The sequence below is a fragment of the Hippopotamus amphibius genome, chromosome 14, assembly GCF_030028045.1.
Source record: "Hippopotamus amphibius kiboko isolate mHipAmp2 chromosome 14, mHipAmp2.hap2, whole genome shotgun sequence".
Taxonomy (NCBI): Eukaryota; Metazoa; Chordata; class Mammalia; order Artiodactyla; family Hippopotamidae; genus Hippopotamus; species Hippopotamus amphibius.
This window is the reverse complement of record NC_080199.1, coordinates 71,107,326-71,131,141: the sequence shown is the minus strand read 5'-3', so window position 1 is coordinate 71,131,141 and position 23,816 is coordinate 71,107,326. Positions and strand designations below refer to the sequence as shown.

General features: G+C 38.9%; 1 protein-coding gene across 1 annotated transcript in view; it reads left to right on the top strand.

The window, feature by feature from the left end:
• The window catches only part of KL (klotho), a 38,737-nt gene extending 17,932 nt beyond the window's left edge, over nt 1–20,805 (top strand). The window contains exons 2-5 of the mRNA XM_057707598.1: nt 12,587–13,097; nt 13,858–14,126; nt 18,827–19,928; nt 20,460–20,805. Of these exons, the coding sequence (XP_057563581.1) occupies nt 12,587–13,097; nt 13,858–14,126; nt 18,827–19,928; nt 20,460–20,797 (2,220 nt within the window). The 3' untranslated portion in view covers nt 20,798–20,805. The remainder of the gene's footprint in view (nt 1–12,586; nt 13,098–13,857; nt 14,127–18,826; nt 19,929–20,459) is intronic.
• Nucleotides 20,806–23,816: the final 3,011 nt, after the last annotated feature.

Below are 23,816 nucleotides of genomic sequence, written 5' to 3'. Positions count from 1 at the left end.
CCAATAACGTTGTGATTAATGGACCAGACAGATTCTGGTCACAAGCTGGATATTTTGTTAAAAACATAGCATCAATGATTTGGAATGATTTGGAAGGATTTTTGTAGCAGCGTGATTTAGTATTAAATAGAGTGATTTAACTGATGTTGATTATAGATAAATTAATGAGGCAAGAAACCTAATCTCCGATTTATTGATATATTTACCCACAGTGAGTTATGAAATAATTTTTACTTCATTTGAAGGAACTTTTTATTTAAAAACAAATGAATAATGCCTTTTATGTAACCGGCTTTGGAAAAATCCAGACAAAACGATCATAAGTAACAAAACTCGAAAACTACACCACGATTTTAAAAAATCTACCTTGATCTGTATCTTTCCTAGTTGTGAATGCATGCCTTTGAGTGAGTTCTTACAGAATCTCAAATTTGGTTATATGTATATTAAGGAATTCTATACTTGCAAATGACTAAGCCCAACTAAAACTAGGTTAAAGAGGAAAAGGGACTGTATTAGAAGGACACGGGTGAGTCACAGAAGTGGGGAAGAGCTCCAATGACTTTGGGAATCGGACTTGCACATCACCATTACCATCAAGGAGGGCAGTCTTCCTCCCTCACTACACACATGCGCATGTGAGAGCACTTTCTGGTAATCGTCACCTTTGTCCAGGACCTTAATCATGTCTACATTTTGGCAGTAGCGTTCCAACTTTCAGCACCCAGCTGTTCATATTTTAATTGATTCTGTAATGGATGATTTTGATTGTATGACTTTGATCCACATTGTCTCAGAAATTTTTTCTTATCTGTTATGATCTATTCTATCAAATCCAAATAATTTTGCATTCAAAATTTTTCGTATTCTGGTCACACACTTTCTATTGTAAACTTATATTCCTAAAGGCGCAAAGTATTAACCTTTTCTCTAATTAGGCTAATATCATTATTTTCACAACATTGAATGCATTCTTATGTCTGTGCCTTTAATCATAATTTCCATGCTTAGATACTTCATTGCTCTCCCCAAGCACCGGCCAGATTCCACTGTGAGGATATTTTAAATGCTCTTTGCCCCTTACACCACTTACCCCAAATATGGCACAGGCTAGAAAAGGAATCCCAATTGTTTGGCTTAATACATGGGTCTTAGAGTTTTGGGGTGAATTCCAGATGATTTGATGAACTGCAACTTGGTCAAAGACATTTTGATGGAGAATAATGTAATCAACTAGATCATCTGGTCAAAAATAAATCTCAGTTACTAGACTTTCTGTATTAATAATTTTGTTTTTCTACGAATGTTTTAAGCATTCCTAACTTTTTTCGTCAGAAATTGTGAGGCCAAAATGTAAGAAACTGTTCTTCCATGTCTGTGAAATTTTGGAGCAGCTGAAATGTATGACAATAGGAGATTAGTAAATCAATAAGTAATTGTCAAGCGGTGAGGGATTGAATCAGTTGGAACAATCCATGTCATCCATCCTTGTGCAAAACATGAAAACATAGGTAAACAAGCAGGACAGACATCATCAGTTTAGAAAAATAGCATAGTAAATCATTTGAAGCAGAAAATTCCCTAAAGTTGAAAATTTCAGTTATTTTTATTATTTATTTTATTTTTCTTATTAGAAAAGCAATGCATGCTTATTACATAAAAGTTAGAAAATCAGAGAAGCAGAACAACATAAAAAATACCCAGAGTCCCACTCAACAGAGACAAAAACTATTATCCTCTTGGTACAAATTCTTCAAAATCCTGTCCTATGTATATATACTTTATATATGTACATACGATTCCATAATTTGTGTGCAGCTAATTATAATTTATTAAAGTGATTGATAATCATTTGTAGCTAGCAATTTTTTTCCATTTAACCCCTCATCCATGAGTTATTTCAACAAATCCCTATTGTTGGCCTCTTAGATTTGTTTCAAGTCTAAGAACCGTGACTGGCACATAGATGCAACTCAATACATGTTTGACTAAAAGAATAAGTAAATGAATAATCTCGTCTTGTTGGATGTTCAGATTGTTTCAGGTCAACTCTGTTGTTGATGGAGAGTGTACAGTCTTGATGACAAGCTGCCAATTTATGAAGAAGCATGATATCTACTCAACTGTGTTTGTGCAGAGGGCGATGGGAAAGGAATGTCTACTGTGTCTTCACAGGGGTGATGAGAATTGAGGTGAATTTGGTAGAAGTGAGAATGTTTCAGAGAATAACTGGGGAAGATAGCAATAAGGGTAAGCAGGATTAATTGGGGACAGCTTCTTGGCAGAGGCAAGTCTAAACAGAAGGCAGAGAGGGATACAGATGATGGAGGAGAAGTAGAATGTTGTTTCAGGGTTGATAGGCTGTCATGCAAGATAGGTACAGGCTTGGGTGAGGGGTAATGAGAAATCAACCTGACTGTAGCAGAAAAGCGGGGTTGCGGCGAGAGGAGATATATTTGATATGAAATTGTTACTTTGTGGGAGGCTGTAAGGCTTGGTGATGGAGCTAGAAGTTCTGCTTATTTAATTGGCTAAGAAGAACAAATTACGTCAAGTAAGCCTAGCTGCTGCCTATGTCCATGATTTTTCTGACTGGGTGTCAGGGAGGGTGAACTGTGAGGCACAGGTTAGGGCATGGGTGATAGAGGCAGGTCCCTGGCAACTTTTGAGGCACTGTACACAGAGACTACTGGTTAGTTTTGTGGATAAAAGTTATAGATGGCTATTTTTTGGAAATTATGTGCTCTATTAGATGGTTGTTTTGGGGGAGGCTGCTTGAAATTCTATCTGAAGAAACTTCAGTTTACAATCCACGGGGCTGTGCTGCTAGAAATAATGGGAATAGTTAGGTCTACAATCATGAACATTAGGCTAGTTGGTGTATTTGTTTAACAGCCCAGAATAGCAGTGACTTTTAAGAAAGTCCTGAGATGTGTAATTGTGATACTGTTCTTGAACTTGTGGTAAGAGGATGCCAAAGGGAAAAACGTCTCCAGTGCTCTCTGAAATTTGTCTAGTCCTTTGACTTTTCTCAAAAGAGTGCACCTTTATTTTAGAATTAAAAGAACATCTTGAGGGTTCTTCTTGAGTAAGGAGTAGACACAAATTAGCCATTTGAATGATTTTCTGTTTACAGGCTGCATTTCAGTTATTTTACCATTGGTCTCAGTCCATTTAATTAAGATTATTTGTAGGATTAAATTAATCCTTTAAGAATTATTCCATTTCAATTTTTAAAAAAATCTAAAGAATGATTTAAAAAAAAAGTGACCTGTTTAGTATCACCTCTGAAATACATTTGAATGATTAATACCACCCATGTTTTTCCAGTTTCAGACTCAGTTACCCAGCTGCCAACCAGGCATCTTCACTGAGATGTCAAACCCATGACCTAAACAGAACTTGACCGCTTCCCTTCCCCAGTCCCTTATTTTTTGCTTTCTCTGTTGTCCTTGATTTTTCCTGCCCCTCCCAATTCATGTATAACCTCCAGTTCATCAGCAAGTTCTACTGATTCCACCTTCAAGGATAGCCTAAATCTGGCCCCTTCTCACTATCTCTGGTCCAAACCCACATCATCTTTCTCCTGGACCATTGCAACAGCTCCCTAACTGGTCTTCTTGCTCTTATCTTGCCCTCCTAGAGTCTATTCAGCACGCAACGGCCAGTCATCTTTTAAAAATCATAAATCAAATGACATTACTACCACACTTGAAAAATAAACATAAATGGCCAGTCACAATTCTAAGTGCTTTCCGTATACTGACATTCAATCCTCGTAAAGATGTGAACATAAGGCGCTATTGTTATCAATATTTTCCAGATGAGGAAACAGAGGCACAGTTAGATTATGTGTCCAAAGTCACACAGCTAATAAGGGTACAGATTTAGAACAGTCTGACTGACTGTTGTGGTTTAGTTTGTGTTTCCCTGTCGATGTTAGTGTTGAGCTCCTTTCCACGTGCTTATTGAGCACTGGTGTGGATGCTCCAGTGAAATGTCTGTTCAAATTTTTTGTTCATGGTGTGGAGGGGGTGGTATCTTTTTTGTTATTGATTGGTAAGATTATTATATTTATGTTGATATAACTTTTGTCATATACATGTTTTTAATATTTCCCCTTAGTGTTTTATTTTTGTTAAAAAGTTATTTTCTTTTTGTTATCTTTTGATGAGCAGGCTTTAATCTTGATGATGTCCAATTTATCAGTTTTTTTCTTTTATGATTAGTGCTTTCTGTGTTCCAAGAAGTCTTTTCTTATTCCAGAATCAAGAGGCTATGTTTTGTTCTACAAGCTTTATAGTTTTAGCTTTTACATTGCGATCTATGAGTTGTTTCATATGAATTTTTATGCACAGTGTAAGGTTGTTCATTTTTCTCCATATATTTTCACAATTGTTGCAGGAGAATTTGTTGGAAAGGCTTTCCTTTTGCCATATAAGTGCCTTGGTACATTTGTTGGAAATCTGTTGGCCATGGGCTTGAAAAATTCTCTTTTCTTCTCCTTTGATATATTTGTCTGTCCTTATGCCAATATCACACTATATTGACTGTTATGCTTCAACTTTGTTCTTCCTTTTGCAAAGTATTTTAACTGTTCTAGGTCCTTTGAATTATCACATACATTTTAGAATCAGCTTAACAATTTCCACAAAAATGGTGTTGGAACTTTGGGTGGGGTGGTGTTGAATCTAGAGATGAACTCAGAGAGAATGGGTAACTTAGCAACTCTGAGGCTTACAGTCCGTAACAATGGCATCTCTCTCCATTTATTTAGGTCTTCTTTAATTTCTTTTAGTACCATTTTGTGTAGCAGGTTTGCACATCTTTTGTTAAAATATTCCTAAGTATTTTATGGTTTCAGTGCTATTGGAAGTGGTATTATATTTAAAATTTATTTTCCAAATGCTGTTACTCATATATTAAAATACAGTTTAGTTTTGTATCTTGACAGTGTATTCCGGTAACTTGGTAAATTCACTTTTTAGTTCTAATTTTTTTTTTCAGATTCCTTAGGGTTTCTACATAGATAATCACTTTTTATATAAATAATAGGTTTTTTTTTCTTTCCAGTCAACATGCCTTCATTTCTTTGATTTGCCTTACTACACTGGCTAGGACCTCCAGTACAGTGTAAATAAAAGTTGTGAGAGTGGTTAAATTTATTTCTCAGTATTTTATTCTTTTTGGATTTATTATAAATGGAACTAGTTTCTTAATTTCTTCTTTGGTTTATTCATTGACATTATGTAGACACACAACTGATTTTTGAATGTTAGTATCATATCCTCCAATTTTGCTGAATTCACTTATTAGCTCTAATAATTTTTTTGTATGTGAATTCTTTAGCATTTTCCTTATGTAGAATCATGTCTTCTGTGAATAGAGATAGTTTTACTTCCTTCCAACATCTTTCCTTTCTTTCCCCACTTGTCTAATTACTCTGGTTAAAACTTTCAATCCATTGTTCCTGTCTTGATCCTGATCTTAGGAAAGACTTTCACCAATTGAGTACGATGTTAACTGTGGGTTTTTCAAAAATGCCTTTATCATATCAAGAAATGTCCCTTCTATTCCTATTTTTTTAGTGTTTTTGTCATGAAAGACATTTGAATTTTGTCAAGTTCCTTTTCTGCATTCACTGAGATAATCATATGGGGTTTCCCCTTCTTCATTCCATTAATGTGATGTATTATTACATTGATTGATTTTTATGTGTTGAAACATCCTTGCATTTCTGGGATAAATCCTACTTGATCTTGATATATATTCCTTTTAGTATACTGCTGTATTTGTTTTGTCAGTATTTTGCTGAGGTTTTTTTTTTTTTTGGTATCTATATCCATAAAGGTTATTGGTCTATAGCTTTTTTGTTTGTTTGTTTGTTTTCTCATGATGTCCTTATCTGGCTTTGGTATTAGGGTAATACAATGCTGGCTTCATAGAGTGAGTTAGGAAGTATTCCTTTTCTCTTCTATTTTTTGAAGAACTTGAGAAGGATTGGTGTTAATTCTTCTTTAAATGTTTGGCACAATTTATCATTGCAAACACTGGCCCCGGGTTTTTATTAGCTGAGTAGTTTTTGATTACTGATTCAATCTCTTATTTATACATCTGTTCAGATTTTCTATTTTTTTCTTGAGCCACTTTTTGGTAATTTGTTTATTTCTAGGAATTTGTCCATTTCATCTAGGTTATCTAATTTGTTGGCATATACTTTTTCATAGTATTTGCTTATAATTCTTTTATTACAGAAATAGAACAGATTAGTAGTAATATCCCCACTTTCATTTCTGATTTTAGTAATTTGAGTCTTCTCTCTTTGTTTCTTAGTCAGTCTAGCTAAAGGTTTGTCAATTTTGTTGATCTTTTCAAAGAATCAACTTTAGATTTGGTTGATTCTATTATTTTTCTGTTCTCTATTTTATTTATATCTACTCTAATCTTTGTTAATTCCTATATCCTGCAAGATGTGGGTTTAGTTTGCTCTTCTGGTTCTATTTCCTTAAGGTGGAAGGTTAGGTTATTGGTTTGAGAGGTTTCTTCTTTAATATAGTTATTTATAGCTATAAAATTTCCTCTGAATACTGCTTTTGCTGCACTCATAAGTTTTGGTATGTTGTGTTTTTGTTTTTATTCATCTCTAATATTTTCTAACATTCCTTGTGATTTCTTACTTCACTTGTGGGAAAATATTTGTTGGACTCTGTGAAGGGTACAAACAGGTAAATGATAAGGAACTTACAATTTAGCCAGAGAGAAAATGTTTAGATATGCTGTGAAATTCAGAGTATTTTAGTTGACTTCCAAATTTTGGTGATACTAGCTCATTTGAGAAATATGAGATCCATCTTTTCTAGATTTTTCAGACACTAGATTTCAAAATATATATGAAGGCTGGGAAGGAAGGAAGGAAGATATCACATGCCAGAAGGAAGTGAGGCGAATGTCTTATGCTCCAAATTGGATAATTAGTGCATTTTGAAACAATGCAGTAGTATTCTTAGAGGCCTACCATGCCAAATTCCTTCTAATTTATTTTTTTGATGGTGTGGGCTGTAAGTACTGTGTCTCTCAAGGTCTCAGAAGTAAAATACAACCAGGGTATGTTATGAGAGAGTTTTTCTGCTCTGGCTCAGAAATATGTTTGCTTCTGTCACAGACTCTTTAATCTGATTCTCACTGCCAGCCTTCATTCCTCCATATCTGTTTATTGAATACTTACTCTGCATCAGACACTTTGCTAGAATCTGACAATAGAGAAAAAAGAGACCTACTCAATGCCTTCAGAAGACCTACGATCTAGACACTTAAATAAATTCAATATAAAATGGTTCAGGTATTTGATAGATGCCAGCTGTGGAGACATATGAAATGGACATTTAAGGGTGGGGAGAGGCAAGGTGTCAGGGAAGACTTCCTGGAGGTGGTGATGTCTGGGCTGAGTTTTGAAAGGAAGTGAGGCTGGAGGGGCCAGGAGTAGGTAAAACATTAGAGACCTGCACCTATTAAAGCAGGGAAGCCTAGGGGATTTCAGCATTTCCCATAGGACTCAATGTGTCTAGGACGGGGAATTTGAGGCAGAGACCATAGGGCAGATTAGAGAATAACTGGGCAGGGGTTAATTAGATCAAGGCTTTCAAATAACCATCCTGAACTGTTCAAGCAGGGCCTGCCATCCAACTTCCTTGAGTTAATTTCCTTTTTTGATTTTAAGTTTTTATTCTTCCCTCAATACATGTGTATGATAGGAAATGAAAAAATACAGATAAGCGAGATGGGGACAGTTATGCCACCCACAAAACCTTCCAGTTATAAATCCTTCCAGATCTTAATGTACATGTTTTTGTTTAATGAAAATGCTACTAAACTCTACCTATTGCTTTGTAACCTGCTTTTTTGTTCAATTAGTATTTTAGAAATATTTTTCACATGTTAATAGACATTCTTCTGTGTTATTTATAGTGTTTGAATAGTAATATGTCTTTAGTCATAACATAATGTATTAAAACATGCACATATGGGTGTAAATGTATTTGAATATTGGACATTTCAGTTGTTTTCAATATTTTGCTATTATAAATAGTATTTAGATGAATATTCTTGCTCATATCCTTAATTGTTTCCCAAAGTCCCTGTCAATAGCTTTTAAAAATCTCGATCTTAAGATATCAAGCCTATAAGACAAACATATCTGGAATAATTAGAAGGCAATGCAAAACCATACATAACCATCTCCCTATTAATCATCCTAAGTTGTTGCAACATCCTAAGTGGTGACTTTTGTAAACCCGGCCTCTAGTATTCAATTACTCACATCTGCCATCAGAGAATGGAATGAACCCATGAGGAGGTGATGCAGCCAAGTTCAGTTCAGTGGGGCCACCGTCTTCCAGGGAGGGGCTGAGGGGCTTCTCAGGGAGCGTAGTTGGGGAGGGAGGTGTCATCACCTGCAGTTACTGATGTAAGAGAAGTGAGTGATGTAAGACAGCTCAGTGTGGCAGGTGGGGGTGGAGGAACTTCCTGGAGAAGATGCCACACGTGGGATGACCACCAAGTTAAGCTTCTATGGAGAGCAGTCAAACTCAGATCCCGTGAGAGGTTTTGGAGTGGGGTGTGTGGTTAAGCCAAATGATATCTAGGATGCTTTCTATATTAGTCAAAGTTCTCCAGAGAAACAGAACCAACAGGATATATAAGGGACTTCCCTGGTGGTCCAGTGTTTAAGACTCTGCACTTCCACTGCAGGGGGTGCGGGTTCGATCCCTGGTCGGGGAGCTAAGATTCCCCGTGCCTCGCAGCATGGCAAAACAACAACAACAACAACAACAACAACAACAAAAGTCAAAAAGCAAGAGGAATTATCATTCCCCAGATCTATCTGACGTGATTCCCATAATCCAACAGGATATATAGAGTTATACAGAGATTTATTGTGAGGGATTGTCTTATGTGGTTATGAAGATGGAGAAGTCCCACAATCTGTTGTGTGCAAGTTGGAGGCTCAGGAAGCCCAGTATTGTAGTTCCAGTACAAACCTGAAGGCCTACAGACCAGGGAAGGCAATGGTATGTAAGTTCTGGTCTGAATCCAAAGGTCTGAGAACTAGGAGCGCCAACATCTGAAGACAGGAGAAGATAGATGTCCCAGCTCAGTTAGAGAGCAAGTTCACCCTTCCTTCCCCTTTCATTCTATTTAGACCCTCACTGGTTTGGGTGATGCCTACCCATATTGGTGAGAGCAATCTTCTTTACTCAGTTGACTAATTCAAACGCTAATCTCTTCCACAAATACCCTTAACACTTGTTAAGTGGAGCACAGGGTGCCCACAGTGAGCCTTGGTTCAATAACAGATCACAAGAGAAATTGAAATAGAGAAGCCTGTCACTCACAGGTCCTGGAGGATGTATCAATACATGGCCTGCCTTGAGGGACCACATGGGGTGGTCAAGGTAGAGCACAGACAGAGAGAGACAGAACCCCAGACATATGCCTTTATTAGGGTCCATGTGTGAGTGCTTTAGGGTTTCTGGGCCGGATTGGTCAATTCAAGCCCAAAGAGGGGTTTTGATAAGATCCATGGGGGTCTTAAGGTGCCTAAAGCATGTAGACGCTGGGAGGCAGGGAAGACCTGTTGGTCACAGGGGTGTTGGGGAAGTCATATCAGGAGCTTATATTTGTTTGCGACTATGGCCTGCTATCTAGGTAGGGCATGTGCTTGCGCGAGGGGCTAGTGTCAGTTTAAGGTCCCTGCAGGACACATAGTTAAACGAAATGGATGCTGAGGCAGAATACCACGAAGTAACTCTTGACAAACGATTTACCAGCCATCTTTGGGGTGGGGTCCCTTAGCCCAGTCAGTCAACACACAAAACTAATCATCACAATTTCCAATGGTACAAATTGATACTGTGCTTCTCTAAAATAATTGACCACTTGAAAAACACTTTCACTTATACCAACTTAATCCTTGTAATGTCCCTGAAGGAGACTAGATGCTTTTCCTATTTGTACAAAGAAGTACCCAAGGACTTCCTAGGTGGCACAGTGGTTAAGAATCCACCTGCCAATGCAGCAGACATGGGTTCAATCCCTGCCCCAGGAAGATCCCACAGGCCATAGAGCAACTAAGCCCATGCACCACAACTACTGAGCCTGCGCTCTAGAGCCCGTGAGCCACAACTATTGAGCCCATGTGCCGCAACTACTGAAGCCCATGTGCCTAGAGCCCATGCTCCGCAACAAGAGAAGCCACCGCAATGAGGAGCCCACACACCACAATGAAGAGTAGCATGCTTGTCACAACTAGAGAAAGCCCGCTGCAGCAATGAAGACCCAACAGCCAATAAAAATAGATACATAAATAGCTAAATAAATAAATTTATTTAAAAAAAAAAAAGAAGAAGTACCCAAATCTCACACTGGTAATTGATAGAGGATTTGGGATCCAAACTTAAGATTCTTCTAATCCAAGCTCCAGGTCGTATCACTACATCAAATTGCTGCTATTGGCTGAATTTCTTAGCAGGTGGCATTTCCTTATCTGCTGTGTTTTTCTTTTTGTTTTATTGATCCTTTAGGGAGAGAAAGAATAAACATTCATGGAGACCCTACCATATGGAAACTCTGTTAGGTGTTTTATACAAAGCATTTCATTTAATCCTCATTACAGCCCTGTGAGAGACTTAACCTGCTCTGGTTAAGTTATGTGGTCAAAGGCACACACAAAAAGTGATGGAGCAGGAATTTTATCTGACATCAAATACCACGTGTGCACTTCCCTATAGCCAAGGTCACTCGTCTCCTTGCTGGACCTCCTCCGAGCCATGTCAAAGTACTTAAGGTTAGAAGAGTGGTCTGTGATTGTAGACGGTTCTAGTGTATGGCTCTGATTTCAGCTGCCTGCAAAACTGACCCAGATCAGGAAGTTCTTGGTTACTCCCACTTCTCCCTAGCCCCCTGACTCTCCCCATCACAGCACTTGTTCTGTAGAGGTGTGTCTGTTAGGTTTAGGTCATGACTATCCGTAGGCTTCAAATCAGCCAAATTAGGAAAGTCCTCTAGTCTAACATCCTGAGTACTATAGCCTGGATTTCCTGCTTTCTTTTCTGTTGAAGTGTTAACTGACGAGATTTCTTACCAACAGGGAAGGGAGAGATAGGCTGGTGGAGGTGAGGAAGATAGAGAAGGGTTGGACACATCACAAAACCTGCAGCATAGCGCAATCAAGCCCCAGTTTCTTGAATCACATGGGCAAATGCCACTATTCTTCTGATCAATATTTTATTCTCCATTTCCTTCTTAGTATATAGATAACTGCCTCAGGTCATGAAAAAAATACATTTAGTGAAATGAAACATAGTAGATATTTACTGAAAAACTAAAAATGGAAGACATGCATTATTTGATTCCATTGAAATGTTTGGCTGAACTCATAAGAATGGTGATGAGGCCATTCTTGGACACTTGCACTGAAATGAAACAAGCAGAGTATTAAGGAACAAGGATGAGGATGTTTGGCATATGAGTGCAAGAGCTTCTTCAGGCCCAGGGAGTGGAATGAAAACTGGCGTGATCATTGGGAGAATGTGAGTCAAACAGAGAGTTAGAATGGAGGTTTCCAAGAGAATATATTAGGAGAGCAAAAGGCTGATAAACAGCCCTTGTATTTGGAGAAAAACAGGAATTCAAAAATAAAGAGAAACTTAATTCATGTTAAGGGAGGGAAAAAACCACTATTCTTTGTAAATAGAAAGGAAACAAATGAAAATAAGATATCAGAAGTCAGCAAGATTTTGTAGGAGTCTAAAGCTGATTTTATGGAAGCAAAGCCCATTTCATTGCTCTGGGAAACTCCCAGCTGAGTGCTAACTGTGGACATCTGATCTTCTCGAAGCTGCGTTTAGGAGATTTTGCTCTTGGCTTGTATCTTGCACCCTGTCGGCAAGAAGCCAGCCGTGTCCTAGAGTTCTGGAGGGTGGGCCAGGGTTAGATATTGGAGTTGGTTCTTTAATTTATTGTGCTGATTCTTCTTAGAGAAGAACAAAGATTGTGAGAACATGTGTTAGAATTTTAGTTATAAGAGATGAATGCGAAATATTAAATTGACTCCAACAACTTGAGTCAACTTGAAAACTCCTGGTCTCTTAGTATAAAAATATATATATATAATCCTATTTAGAAATTCCTGGTGTAATCACAGATGTGGGATTGCCTCTTTTCACGAATCCTATTAATTAAAAAGTACATAATCCACAAGTCAGTTAAGTAGTAAGATATTATAACAAATTCTTATTTCATTAACTTTTCAAAGTATGAATAATAACTACACATTCAACACAAGAAATTCACATTTTCCCACAGGCTGTTGAAAAGCAATGGAAATGAGTCCAGATATGGTAGCAGCTCACTGCGGGCTGACTTACTTCTGGAATTATTTATCCGTTCCAGGTGATTTTACATTGTGGGGTTAGTCATTAGGTTAGACTTGATGAGAAACAGATACAACTAGAACTGGGGGTTCAAATATGGGTTGTATTTCTGCTGACAATCAGAGATAAATTCACCGTGGTTTTTCTCTTTATAGGCTCATGCCAAAATCTGGCATCTCTACAATACTTCTTTCCGCCCCACTCAGGGAGGCCAGGTGTCCATCGCCCTAAGCTCCCACTGGATCAGTCCTCGAAGAATGACCGACCATAGCATCAAAGAATGTCAAAAATCTCTTGACTTTGTCCTAGGCTGGTTTGCCAAACCCATATTTATTGATGGGGACTATCCGGAGAGCATGAAGAATAACCTTACATCTCTTCTGCCTGATTTTACTGAATCAGAGAAAAAGTTCATCAAGGGAACAGCTGACTTTTTCGCTCTTTCCTTTGGACCAACCTTGAGCTTTCAACTGTTGGATCCTCAGATGAAGTTCCACCAATTGGAATCTCCCAGCCTGCGGCAACTCCTTTCCTGGATTGACCTTGAGTATAACCACCCTCAAATATTTATTGTGGAAAATGGCTGGTTTGTTTCAGGGACCACCAAGAGAGACGATGCCAAATATATGTACTACCTCAAAAAATTCATAATGGAAACCTTAAAAGGTAGGATTGCAGATAAAATCCTAATTTCCTGCCAAAATCCACTGGAAAAACAATCTTTAAGATGATCTTAATAAACTGCATGAATTTATAGTTTTTAATCAGAATGTAGAAATTCATTTTGGCAATAGTAGGAATGCATTTATGTAACACCTTTCTCACTTGGGGCCTTGAGGAACTTAAATTAATTTTTAAAACTTGTTTCATAAATGAGAAACTGGGTTATGATATTTAAAATTACTTGACTTTCAGAGTTACTACTCTAGATTTTTAGATTATATTACAGATGAAGTAAATCCCAAGATATCTAGATCCCTGTACATATTTTTTGGTTCAGATTGCTCGTACAGAATAAAGCACTTCATTATTTTAAAAAAAGGGAATATCAATATTTTCTGGAGAAAAGAGTAAGTAGTCCATGCCTTTAAAGACTTAATTCATTTATTGCATCAGGCACAAGGATAGGTGCTTAGGATAGAAAGCAGAACAAGACATCTTGGCCGAAAGCACCCACTAGAAATAAGGAAAATCCAAATAAAAACATACTGGAGATAAGCCTATTTGTGAAGACATTTATTAATATTTGTAGACTTATCTAGGTTCTATTAGAGCCTTTCATCAGTGAGAAAGGTCATCAGTTTACCAAACAATGAGCATTATACATAATTTATTTCCTGAAGTAGTAAAATCCTCAAACGCTCTTGAATCATAAGGCAAGTGCCCATCACAGGGTCATGCTGCTCTTGTCCTCTTTCCTTTGCAGCCATCAGGCTGGATGGGGTGGATGTCATCGGGTACACGGCGTGGTCCCTCATGGATGGTTTCGAGTGGCACAGAGGCTACAGCATCAGACGTGGACTCTTCTACGTCGACTTTCTAAGCCAGGATAAGAAGCTGTTGCCAAAGTCTTCAGCCTTGTTCTACCAAAAGCTGATAGAGAAAAATGGCTTCCCTCCTTTACCTGAAAATCAACCCCTAGAAGGGACATTTCCCTGTGACTTTGCTTGGGGAATTGTTGACAACTACATTCAAGTAAGTCAGCTGACAAAACCAATCCGCAGTCTCACCAAGCCCCATCGCTAGTAAGTAGTGCTTCCTTATTAGGCTGTCATGGCACGTTGTCCATTCCTCAGGCCAAACATGGTTCCTTGGTGAGCACATTAAAGGCACCACTTGGAATGCTGCACTCTTCTCTCCAAAAATCTTCCTAGCTTCATCTTGCACTTTAAATCAGCTCCAAAGGGGAACAGCTTAAAAATATATCCATCTTTAAGATCTAAGATAGTAAAAGATAAAACACTCTCTTTTAATACCGTGGTTTTCAATCCCTTTTAAAGCAGTTGTTGAGTTCTTCCATAAATAAGATATAACACAGAACTCCACATTATCTGAGATCTCAGTGGAGCTGCTGAGATTGAAGCAGGAACATTAGGGAGAGCCCTCCTGAGGCATAACTGTGGAACCCCCAAGCTTGCGGAAATACCTCCAGAATGAAAACCCTTGCTCAATGATTCACTGATTGGAATGCCATTTCTAGCAACAGTTTTTGAATTGAAATGGTAAGGAAGTTCTTCAAAATGCTCAACCAATACTTATTGAGCATATGCTATGTAGTTATCCCTCATTATTACTTTTAATTTTTCCAGGTTTAAAGGAATCTTCTAGAGTTTGATTGAATACTTTAGTGAGCACGTATTGGATGCTTTAGCGTGTAACAAAGTCGTGTGGTAATGGCTGGGGGGAGGGGGCTCGGTTGAGGGGAGTACACACTGAGATGAATGAGAGAGGACCCCTGCTTTCAAAGGAGTCTTTTGAGGGAAAATGATGGATACACAAATAGTATAACAGTGTGAACAGAGAATGGTGGTAAGTGAGCAGGGTGGTGGAGGAAGGGAGGTCTTGCTGAACAGAATCCGTGTGTGAAAATAGAGATGGAGATGGAGATAAAATTCGGTATCTGCAGACAAGCAATGAGATTTAGCATGTTGGGTGCTTCTAGCCAATTCGTTGGTTTTGCAGTGGAGGAAAAATAACTTTCCCTCTATCCTTCTGAGTTCTTAACTGAGGCCCCTGTAATAAAAGATAGATTAACATGAGAAAAACAAACAGAAGTTTATAAATATGTATACCTCATGTATACATGGGACATACTCTGAGAAAAATGAGGAATTCCCCAAGATGGCTTAGAATTCAGGCTTAAATACTGCCTTAATAGGCAAAGGGGAGGGAAAAGTAAATGAATTTTAGGAAAGATGAATGGGTCCTTAAAAGAAGAGATGGCAGCTATGATCATTTGCGACCAAGTTTGCCTGAATATGATGTTGGCTTTGAATATCCTCTCTTGTGATGAGTCAATCTACCCTGCTTGGTGGAACTCTCACGAAGGTATTTATGACAATCTTTTTGAGTTCCTTTTGGAGGATCTATCTCTAGGCCGATAAGGGAGTTCTGAGAAAGCCTTTCCCTTGCATTTGCTATTTTTCAAGTACCTGCAGCTCAAAATAATCACTATACTGAAGGGGTATTTCTGGGGTGGCACGTCCTAACTTCTACAGTCATATTTTGGGGTGGCATATTCTGTTACCTTTCAGTTCAAAAGAGGTATTTGGAAGAATGCTTGGATCTGGGGAAAGGTCTAGTTGAAATGGGTTGCTGTTTTTTGGTAAATATCAAATAGAAATCTTTGATTTACGAGGAAATAAATCAACATCATCCTTAATACTTTTTTGCTGAGTTGTATTACTCTTACGTCTTATTTAGAGCTTCAGTTAGTTTTAGGGACAGTCTTGACTTAAATCCCTTCCTTACATTTGAAAGGCAACCGAGGAATGCTGTGTTAGCAAGGATATCTGAGCCCAGCAGCTTGTCTTCCTAGCTCCACCCTGTTCAGTTTGGGGTTTTCCTCCCCTTCTCCCTCAGCCCACTGCTATTTGGAACTTTCCCATCCTAATTTCTCTCCTGCAAGTGGAATGCACAGTGGGGTTCAAGTAGGATCTGAAGGGGGTAGAAGTGGTGCTAGTGATGGAAGAGGGAGGGAGGAAGGAGGAAGGGAGGATGGCCATCCTGTAGTCCATCCTGGTTGGTCTCTGGTCCTTGTTCTCTCTCTTGACCTTCTGCTGAGCCCTGCTTCCCGCTGGGCCCTGGGCCCCTAGTCACTGAGGGCTCATGCTCTGTCCGATCTCTGACAGCAGCCCAGCCAAGGCTGGTAACTCCCAGCTTCATCCTTTGAGAAGAGGAGGCTCCACCAGCATCTCTGTGCAGATGGTATGAACTCAGGGAGCAGTGAGGACATTTGTGGGCAGGCTTTTCACTCCTGCTTTGTTCCCATCCAGGGACTGAGTTTGCCTTGGGAAGTGGTCAGTGGTGAGAACGTTTTAAGAGTACATTCTATTTCCTCCAGAGAAAAGAAAAACTCTATTCAGATGCAGCATGTATGGCAGCAAAGAGGAAGGGAGATGGGGAGAGAATTCTTTTTCCTGCTCCCTAGAAGCAGTTGTTCAGACTTTGATCTAGTGCCAGCCATTCATCAGCCCTGGAGCTTTTCTCTCAGGTTGCACAGCTCAGAGTCACGGCTACCTCCACTTAGCAGGGCCACCCAGTCCTCTCCTATGTTGACCCAGCCAGACACAGACCCACCATGGACATGAACTCCTCCAGAAGCTCTCTAGTGGGAAAAGGCTGCAATTGCTATTTTATTCTTTCTGCTTTTCACCTTGAGCTTTGTACTATTTTAGCAGTGCTCTTCCCAAGCTAACTTCTTAGTTGACAAAGTAAAAACAAATTTTTTGTTAGGGCAGTTCTGATGAATGTATGGGTAAGTTTTAATTTACAAGCAGGTCTTTATACTTTTAATGCATTATATTTGAGTCCTGAAAAGTGAATTTTAAATCTCTGAAATTTATCTTTTCAGTCCTGGCTAGTATTTCAAACTCCCAATGTGAATGAGGCATGCATTTCACCTGAAAAACCTTATAAAGTTTTTCATTCTCATTAACCACCTGTCTAAAGTCTGCCCTTTGGCTTATTCACACGGATTGCTATTGTCTTTGGACCTAATTTTCCAGCTGAGAGGTTTGTTTTCCCATAACCACTAATGCTCATAGTAAATACAGAGCCTGCTACGTACTAGGGACGTAGAGCTTTTTTAACATTGGCCACTGTTAGAGCCATTTCTTCCATAATATACTGAATACATACATTACACCCTTCAGAAAGGTTCAACTTTATTATTTCTTTTTTTAAATTAAGAAATAAATCAACACATTAATGGAAATTATATAGAATTTTGCCTAAACACCTGTTTATAAATGTCCTGTATTTTTAAGAAATAGATTTTTTTTTCTCAGAAATTACACCCTAGTCTCTCATGTTTGTTTTCAGATGGACTGAATAAAAGCTGTTGTTTTGGAACAATTATGTTAGAAAAGTTATGAATTTTGTCAACTCAGAGCTCTATAAAAATAATCCAAAAAATTCCTTCAAGCTATGAACGCTTTCACTTCAAAAGAGCATGCAAATATTTTCTCTAGCAAAGCTGAGGAAACATGATTTGTGGGTGCATCACAGTGGAAAAATACTCCTGACAGCATTCCCACAGCATTAGAGGAAATGCATGCGTGGGTAATCTACAAGGGACAATTCTCCAGAAAAAGCAATTTCCCTCTGACATGCTGTATTTTATTACTTTCCTTTATAAACATAGCACTGACCCCTCTAGAGGAACAGAAGCTCATTTGCAACAGGCTTGAAAAATGCAAGGAAACCTCTGCTAGAGATTCAAAACCAGAGTTTGACCCCAGCTTTTCTATAGAGGGTCAGACCCAGGAACCAATTCTAACAGGATTATTTCTGAGGAGAAAACTGGCTTAGGTGGCGGATCTTTGGGATAAACTTTCAATTTCCATTCCTGCTGTGGTTTGCATGTGGAGGGAGGGTTTTGTGATTTTGACTTTGCAATTTGTCCACTTTCCTAAATACTTGTTTTCATTTTGGAGGCTTATAGAGCAGTGATTGAGAACCATTATCACCATGTTGTCACAGAAAAATAATTTAGAAATTTTAAAAAAGCTATGTTAACATATCCCATTATGGGTGGATGACAGTATTGTCTCCACATTCTCTATCACTTTCTACCATCAGTCAGACTGAATTTGCTAAATTCTCTTATGGACACTAATGCCAATAAAAGGCAACTGGTATGCTTATTTCCCATCTCCTTGACCTAGAGCAAACCTCCACTTAGAACGTGATTTTAAGAAGCACAGTTTAATTTTAAATATCATTTCATTTTCTGACTCTCACTCAGGTTTTCAGCTTTATCGTTTTTTGTCTAGTTTTTTTTTTATTTGAAAGTCTCATATCATTAGTGATTTCTTATAAATACTAAAAGAAAAGTGTTCAAAATACTCCACTTGCTTAACACAGACCAGAGGTGTGTGAGGATTATTAATGTTTGTCCTCTGAAGTGACCTCCAAAATTTAGATTTTTTTTTTTTAACATTAAAGTAACAGTTCCAGAGCTATAGAGAACTATGGGTAAAACAAATGTGCTTCGAACAAAGTGGAATATTTTCTTCCTCAGGAACTTCCTATTTATGAAAAATAGTTTACAAATTCAGCTAGGAAGGCTTCTATTTTTGCCCATCTTGCTGGCTGGTTTTGTTGAAAGAAGTGCACTGAATGACTTTCCAGGACTGTCCAGGTGAAGCTAACGGTTCCTCTCCTCCTGCCAGGTGGACACCACTCTGTCTCAGTTTACCGACCCCAACGTTTACCTGTGGGATGTCCACCACAGTAAGAGGCTTATTAAGGTGGATGGGGTTGTGACCAAGATGAGGAAATCCTATTGCGTGGACTTCGCTGCCATCCAGCCCCAGATCTCCTTACTCCGGGAAATGCATGTGTCGCATTTCCACTTCTCCCTGGACTGGGCGCTGATCCTGCCGCTCGGGAACCAGTCCCAGGTCAACCGCACGGTCCTGCACTATTACCGCTGCATGGCCAGCGAGCTCGTGCGCGCCAACATCACGCCGGTGGTGGCCCTGTGGCGCCCCGCCGCCCCGCACCGGGGGCTGCCGCCAGCCCTGGCCCGGCACGGCGCCTGGGAGAACCCCCACACCGCCCTGGCTTTCGCAGAGTACGCCAGCCTGTGCTTTCGGGACCTCGGCCACCATGTCAAGTTCTGGATCACGATGAGCGAGCCATCCACGCGGAACATGACGTACAGCGCGGCGCACAACCTCCTGAAGGCGCACGCGCTGGCCTGGCGTGCGTACCATGAGAAGTTCAGGCGCGCTCAGAAAGGTAAGATATCCATCGCCCTGCAGGCGGATTGGATAGAACCAGCCTGCCCTTTCTCCCCAAAGGACCAAGAAGTGGCCGAGCGAGTTTTGGAATTTGACATCGGCTGGCTGGCCGAGCCCATTTTTGGCTCCGGGGATTACCCACGCGTGATGAGGGACTGGCTGAACCAGAGAAACAATTTCCTCCTCCCTTATTTCACTGACGAGGAAAAAAAGCTAATCCGGGGTTCCTTTGACTTTTTGGCTTTAAGCCATTACACCACCATCCTTGTAGACTGGGAGAAAGAAGATCCAGTGAAATATAACGATTACCTGGCAGTGCAAGAAATGACTGACATCACCTGGCTCAACTCCCCCAGTCAGGTGGCCGTGGTGCCCTGGGGATTACGCAAGGTACTGAACTGGCTGAAATCCAAGTACGGAGACCTCCCCATGTATATAATATCCAATGGTATCGATGATGATCCACAGGCAGCCCAAGACAACCTGAGGGTGTATTACATGCAGAATTATATAAACGAAGCCCTGAAAGGTAAGGAGGCCCCCAGACTTGTCTCTTGAAGGCGATGTCACCTGAGAGAGAGCCTGATACTTGATAGAAACTCTCAAACAGATACACACACTGTCACCCGCAAGGCAAGTGCTATCCATTCCTTGACACACTGAAAAAGTCCAAGTGCTAGCTAGTATTTTCCCCAGGGATAAAGGAGTTTGGCTAAAAGTGAAAGACAGAAAATCCCTTGCACCTGCTCTGGGTGGATAAAAGCCTGGACTATCTAGTCCTATGTATCAGATGGCTTCACAGCAGTCTTGCCTGATTCATCTACTTAAAGACTTAACCCAAGTACATCATAGTAGGTTTAAATTATGTAAAATCTACTATGTTAAAAGCAGCTCATATTTGTCTTGGTATTTACCTCTTTGTCTTCGGAAGGCTTTTCCGCTTAAATCTAACTTAATCGGAAGTTCTATGAAATGGTATTGACAATTTCTCTGATGCACCAAACCAGGGTTGTGTGTAAAATATTTTAATAACTTTTCTCTTGTCCTTTTGTTTTTCTAGCCTATATATTGGATGGTATCAATCTTTGTGGATACTTTGCCTATTCATTTAATGATCGCACAGCTCCGAAGTTTGGCCTCTATCGTTATGCTGCAAATCAGTATGAGCCCAAACCGTCCATGAAACATTACAGGAAAATTATTGACGACAATGGCTTCCCAGCTCCTGAAACCCTGGGAAGATTTTGTCCAGAAGAATTCACCCTGTGTACAGAGTGCAGCTTTTTTCATACTCGGAAGTCTTTACTGGCTTTCATAGCTTTTCTATTTTTTGCTTTTATTATTTCTCTTTCTCTTATTTTTTACTACTCCAAGAAAGGCAGAAGAAGTTACAAATAGTCTTGATATTTTTCTTATTCATTATATTTGAAATAATTATACACGCACATCGCTGTTAACCATTTGCACTTCTCAGTGTTGTGAAACTAGATTTTACATATCTGACTTCTAGAAAACCTTTTTGTGGCATATGACAGAGGTTTTGAAATGAGCATAAGTGATTGTAAAATACTGAATAATGTGAATAGTGCCTGGATTTGTTCTTTTTGGTGGTAGGGGAGTAGTGTTAAAACAAACTGGCAGGGCCATCATTTCTGCAATACAGTCTACAATAAAAGCATGAAAAATGAGAACCATTCTGTAACATTTTTACAGAAATTGAATGACAAGATTAAGAATATTTTTATCTCTGCCCATTCCTATATGTGATGTTTATCTTGAAGTCATAATTGCAAGCATTGGAATCAAAAGTTAAGTCCTAAGAAACCGTCTCTCAACTGCCACAATATGCCCAATGGTCTGTGTTGAACCAAGTTTCCATTGAAAAAGAAGATGGCAGAATACAGAACAGATGGCAAAGAGCTCTATGCTGGAACATTCCTTTTAAAAGCAGTGTTTCTATCAAATACTGTTAATATTAATTTACCTGTCTGGTTAATTATATGCTTAGCAGGACAAATTACAAAACTCTATATTTTATATCAGTATAAAATTTATTTCTTTACGTTTCAAGGCACTCTCTAAACCCCAAGTCCTTGAGGGCTTTGTGTCACTGTTAAGGATCTGCACATAGTGGACTTCCACTAAGTGTGTGCAGAAAAATAAGCATGAATTATGCAATATTGGGCCCTTAAGGAAGCATAAACCGACTGTGAAATGTATTATATTGCAGTGTCTGGAGGGGGTAGAAAGGAGAAACAGGCCTTGTTATGAGAAACATTGTGATTAATTTGATTATAAACTCTTTTATTTAGAACAGACCTTGGAATGAATGAGGTGACCTTTTCTGAGAGAATAACGAAATAATAACTCATTTTATGAGGAGTGACTCCACTTTCTGTTCTTTAGAATGTGCCATAATTTCTTTGAATTGAGTTTTAAAAATACTTAATAGGTTCAAAAGCATTTGGTCTAATAACACTGGAAGATTTGTTTCTGTAGTTGCTGAAGTCCATTTTATATTTTTGCTGCTACTTCTGTGGAGCCAGCTTTGACTGAGTTTTGCTTTGAACTTTTATACTGAAACATGCTACTGAGTTTTAGAAAGGGCTAATTAGGTCTTATCCTTTAATGCCCCTTCAGTGAATCCTGCTGATTTTCAGACAGGGAAATCTATTGCACTGGAGCTGGGGATGGTCCCCATGTTTGTTTTATAGATAAGCCAAATCGTATCGGGCGAGATGAACCAATATCCTATCTGGCATAACGAATCTTGCTGACACTGGGTTCTAGTGAATAAAAAACAAAAAAACAAAAAAAACTGTACTGTATCATATATCATCTTCAGAAGCAGTATGATTTTTTTTCATGAAAGATAAGCTTTTGGTGATACTCTTAAAAATTGGACTTGTTAAAATCACAAATGAGAGAATAATAGTTTATTTTATGTATATATTTTTCTGGTTATAATATTAATATATGTTCATTGTAAAAAATTTAAAAACAGAGACATTGTATGTAAAGAAAAAATAATTACCTGTAATTTGATCTTGAGGTAACCACTGTTAACATAGTGTATGTGTTTTATATTACATAGTTAGAATCAGATCATGCTGTAAATAGTTGTGTCTTTATTAATTTTCAGTGTGTGCATTTCCTTTGTCATTAGTCTTCAAAAGCATGATTTTTGATAGTTATAGAGTAATTCCTCTATATGAATTTATCACAACTTATTTAATCATTCCTATTTGTTGGACTAGTTTTGTATTGTTAATTACTATTAAATAATGGATGTCGTTTAAAAATAATTTTCTTGCTATAATATTTAATTTCCTTGAGTGTGGAGAGAGGCAGTTCTGTCCCTTGATAAAGTATGGTAATAAATCTGCCTGCAACTCTGTCTTCTTACGTAATCAAATGACTAGATAAATTTCTCAATTCTTTTTTTCTTTTGAGTTGATTAAACCACTTAGAATATGATCTTTGTGGTGAAGAAAGGGGTCTGAAAGCAGAGGTGAACGTCATGAAAGGCTGGAAAACGGTAGGAGTGGGGAGGGTGCCCCAGGCCAGTCCCTACGGTTGAGCTGAGAGGGAATTTCAGACACTGAAAGAGATAAGAGATGCCAAAGAACCGGAGAAAAATGACACCCCCGAACCCTTCAACAAAGTTATCAGGTGACTCCCCATAGACCTTAGGGGGAAGTCGGTGACTCACCCCAAATGGGAAGTGGGGAGTGGGTGCTCTCGGATGCAACTGGAAACTGGGAGGCAGTGGGAAGGACTAGGAAGGCTTTCTGATCCAACAGGCTGACGAATCTTCATTTCTTAACTGGCTTCTCAGGGCATTGCATTCTTCCATTGATGCCTTACTTTCATGAATTCTGAGTTTTTCATCACTTTACATATATTTTTTAAAGTATAGAGACCATTCCCCTGGAAGTCCTATATCTCTTATTCCCTTTTGTGGCCAGCTCTGCAGAGGCATTAAGTGGTAAGCTGTGGTCCCCAAGGCCTCTGGGCTAATTTCTGCGATGTTTGCATTTGCCCCACATTCCAGGTTCCTTCCTTTGAACCTGGGGTTGGGGAGTGGGAGGAGGGGGAGAGGCGGGGAGTGGGGAGGAGTGGAGGAGTGGTGGGGTGGGCCATGCACTTATGCCCCATTCATTTTGCCTTAGTTGGAAGGATGGTTTTTCAGAGTCATTTAAGGACATTTTTCCTTTTATTTTTTGACTTCCACAGATAGTAATTAGAATCTACTGATGCCTTGGAGACATTTCTTTTTATTATTTATTATAGAGCCCTCCAACAGAGATATAATGCAAGTCACATATTTTAAATTTTCTAGTAGTCACATTAAAAAAATAAAAAGGCATAGAAAATAAAGCTTCATATTATATTTTATTTTCTGCAATATATCCAA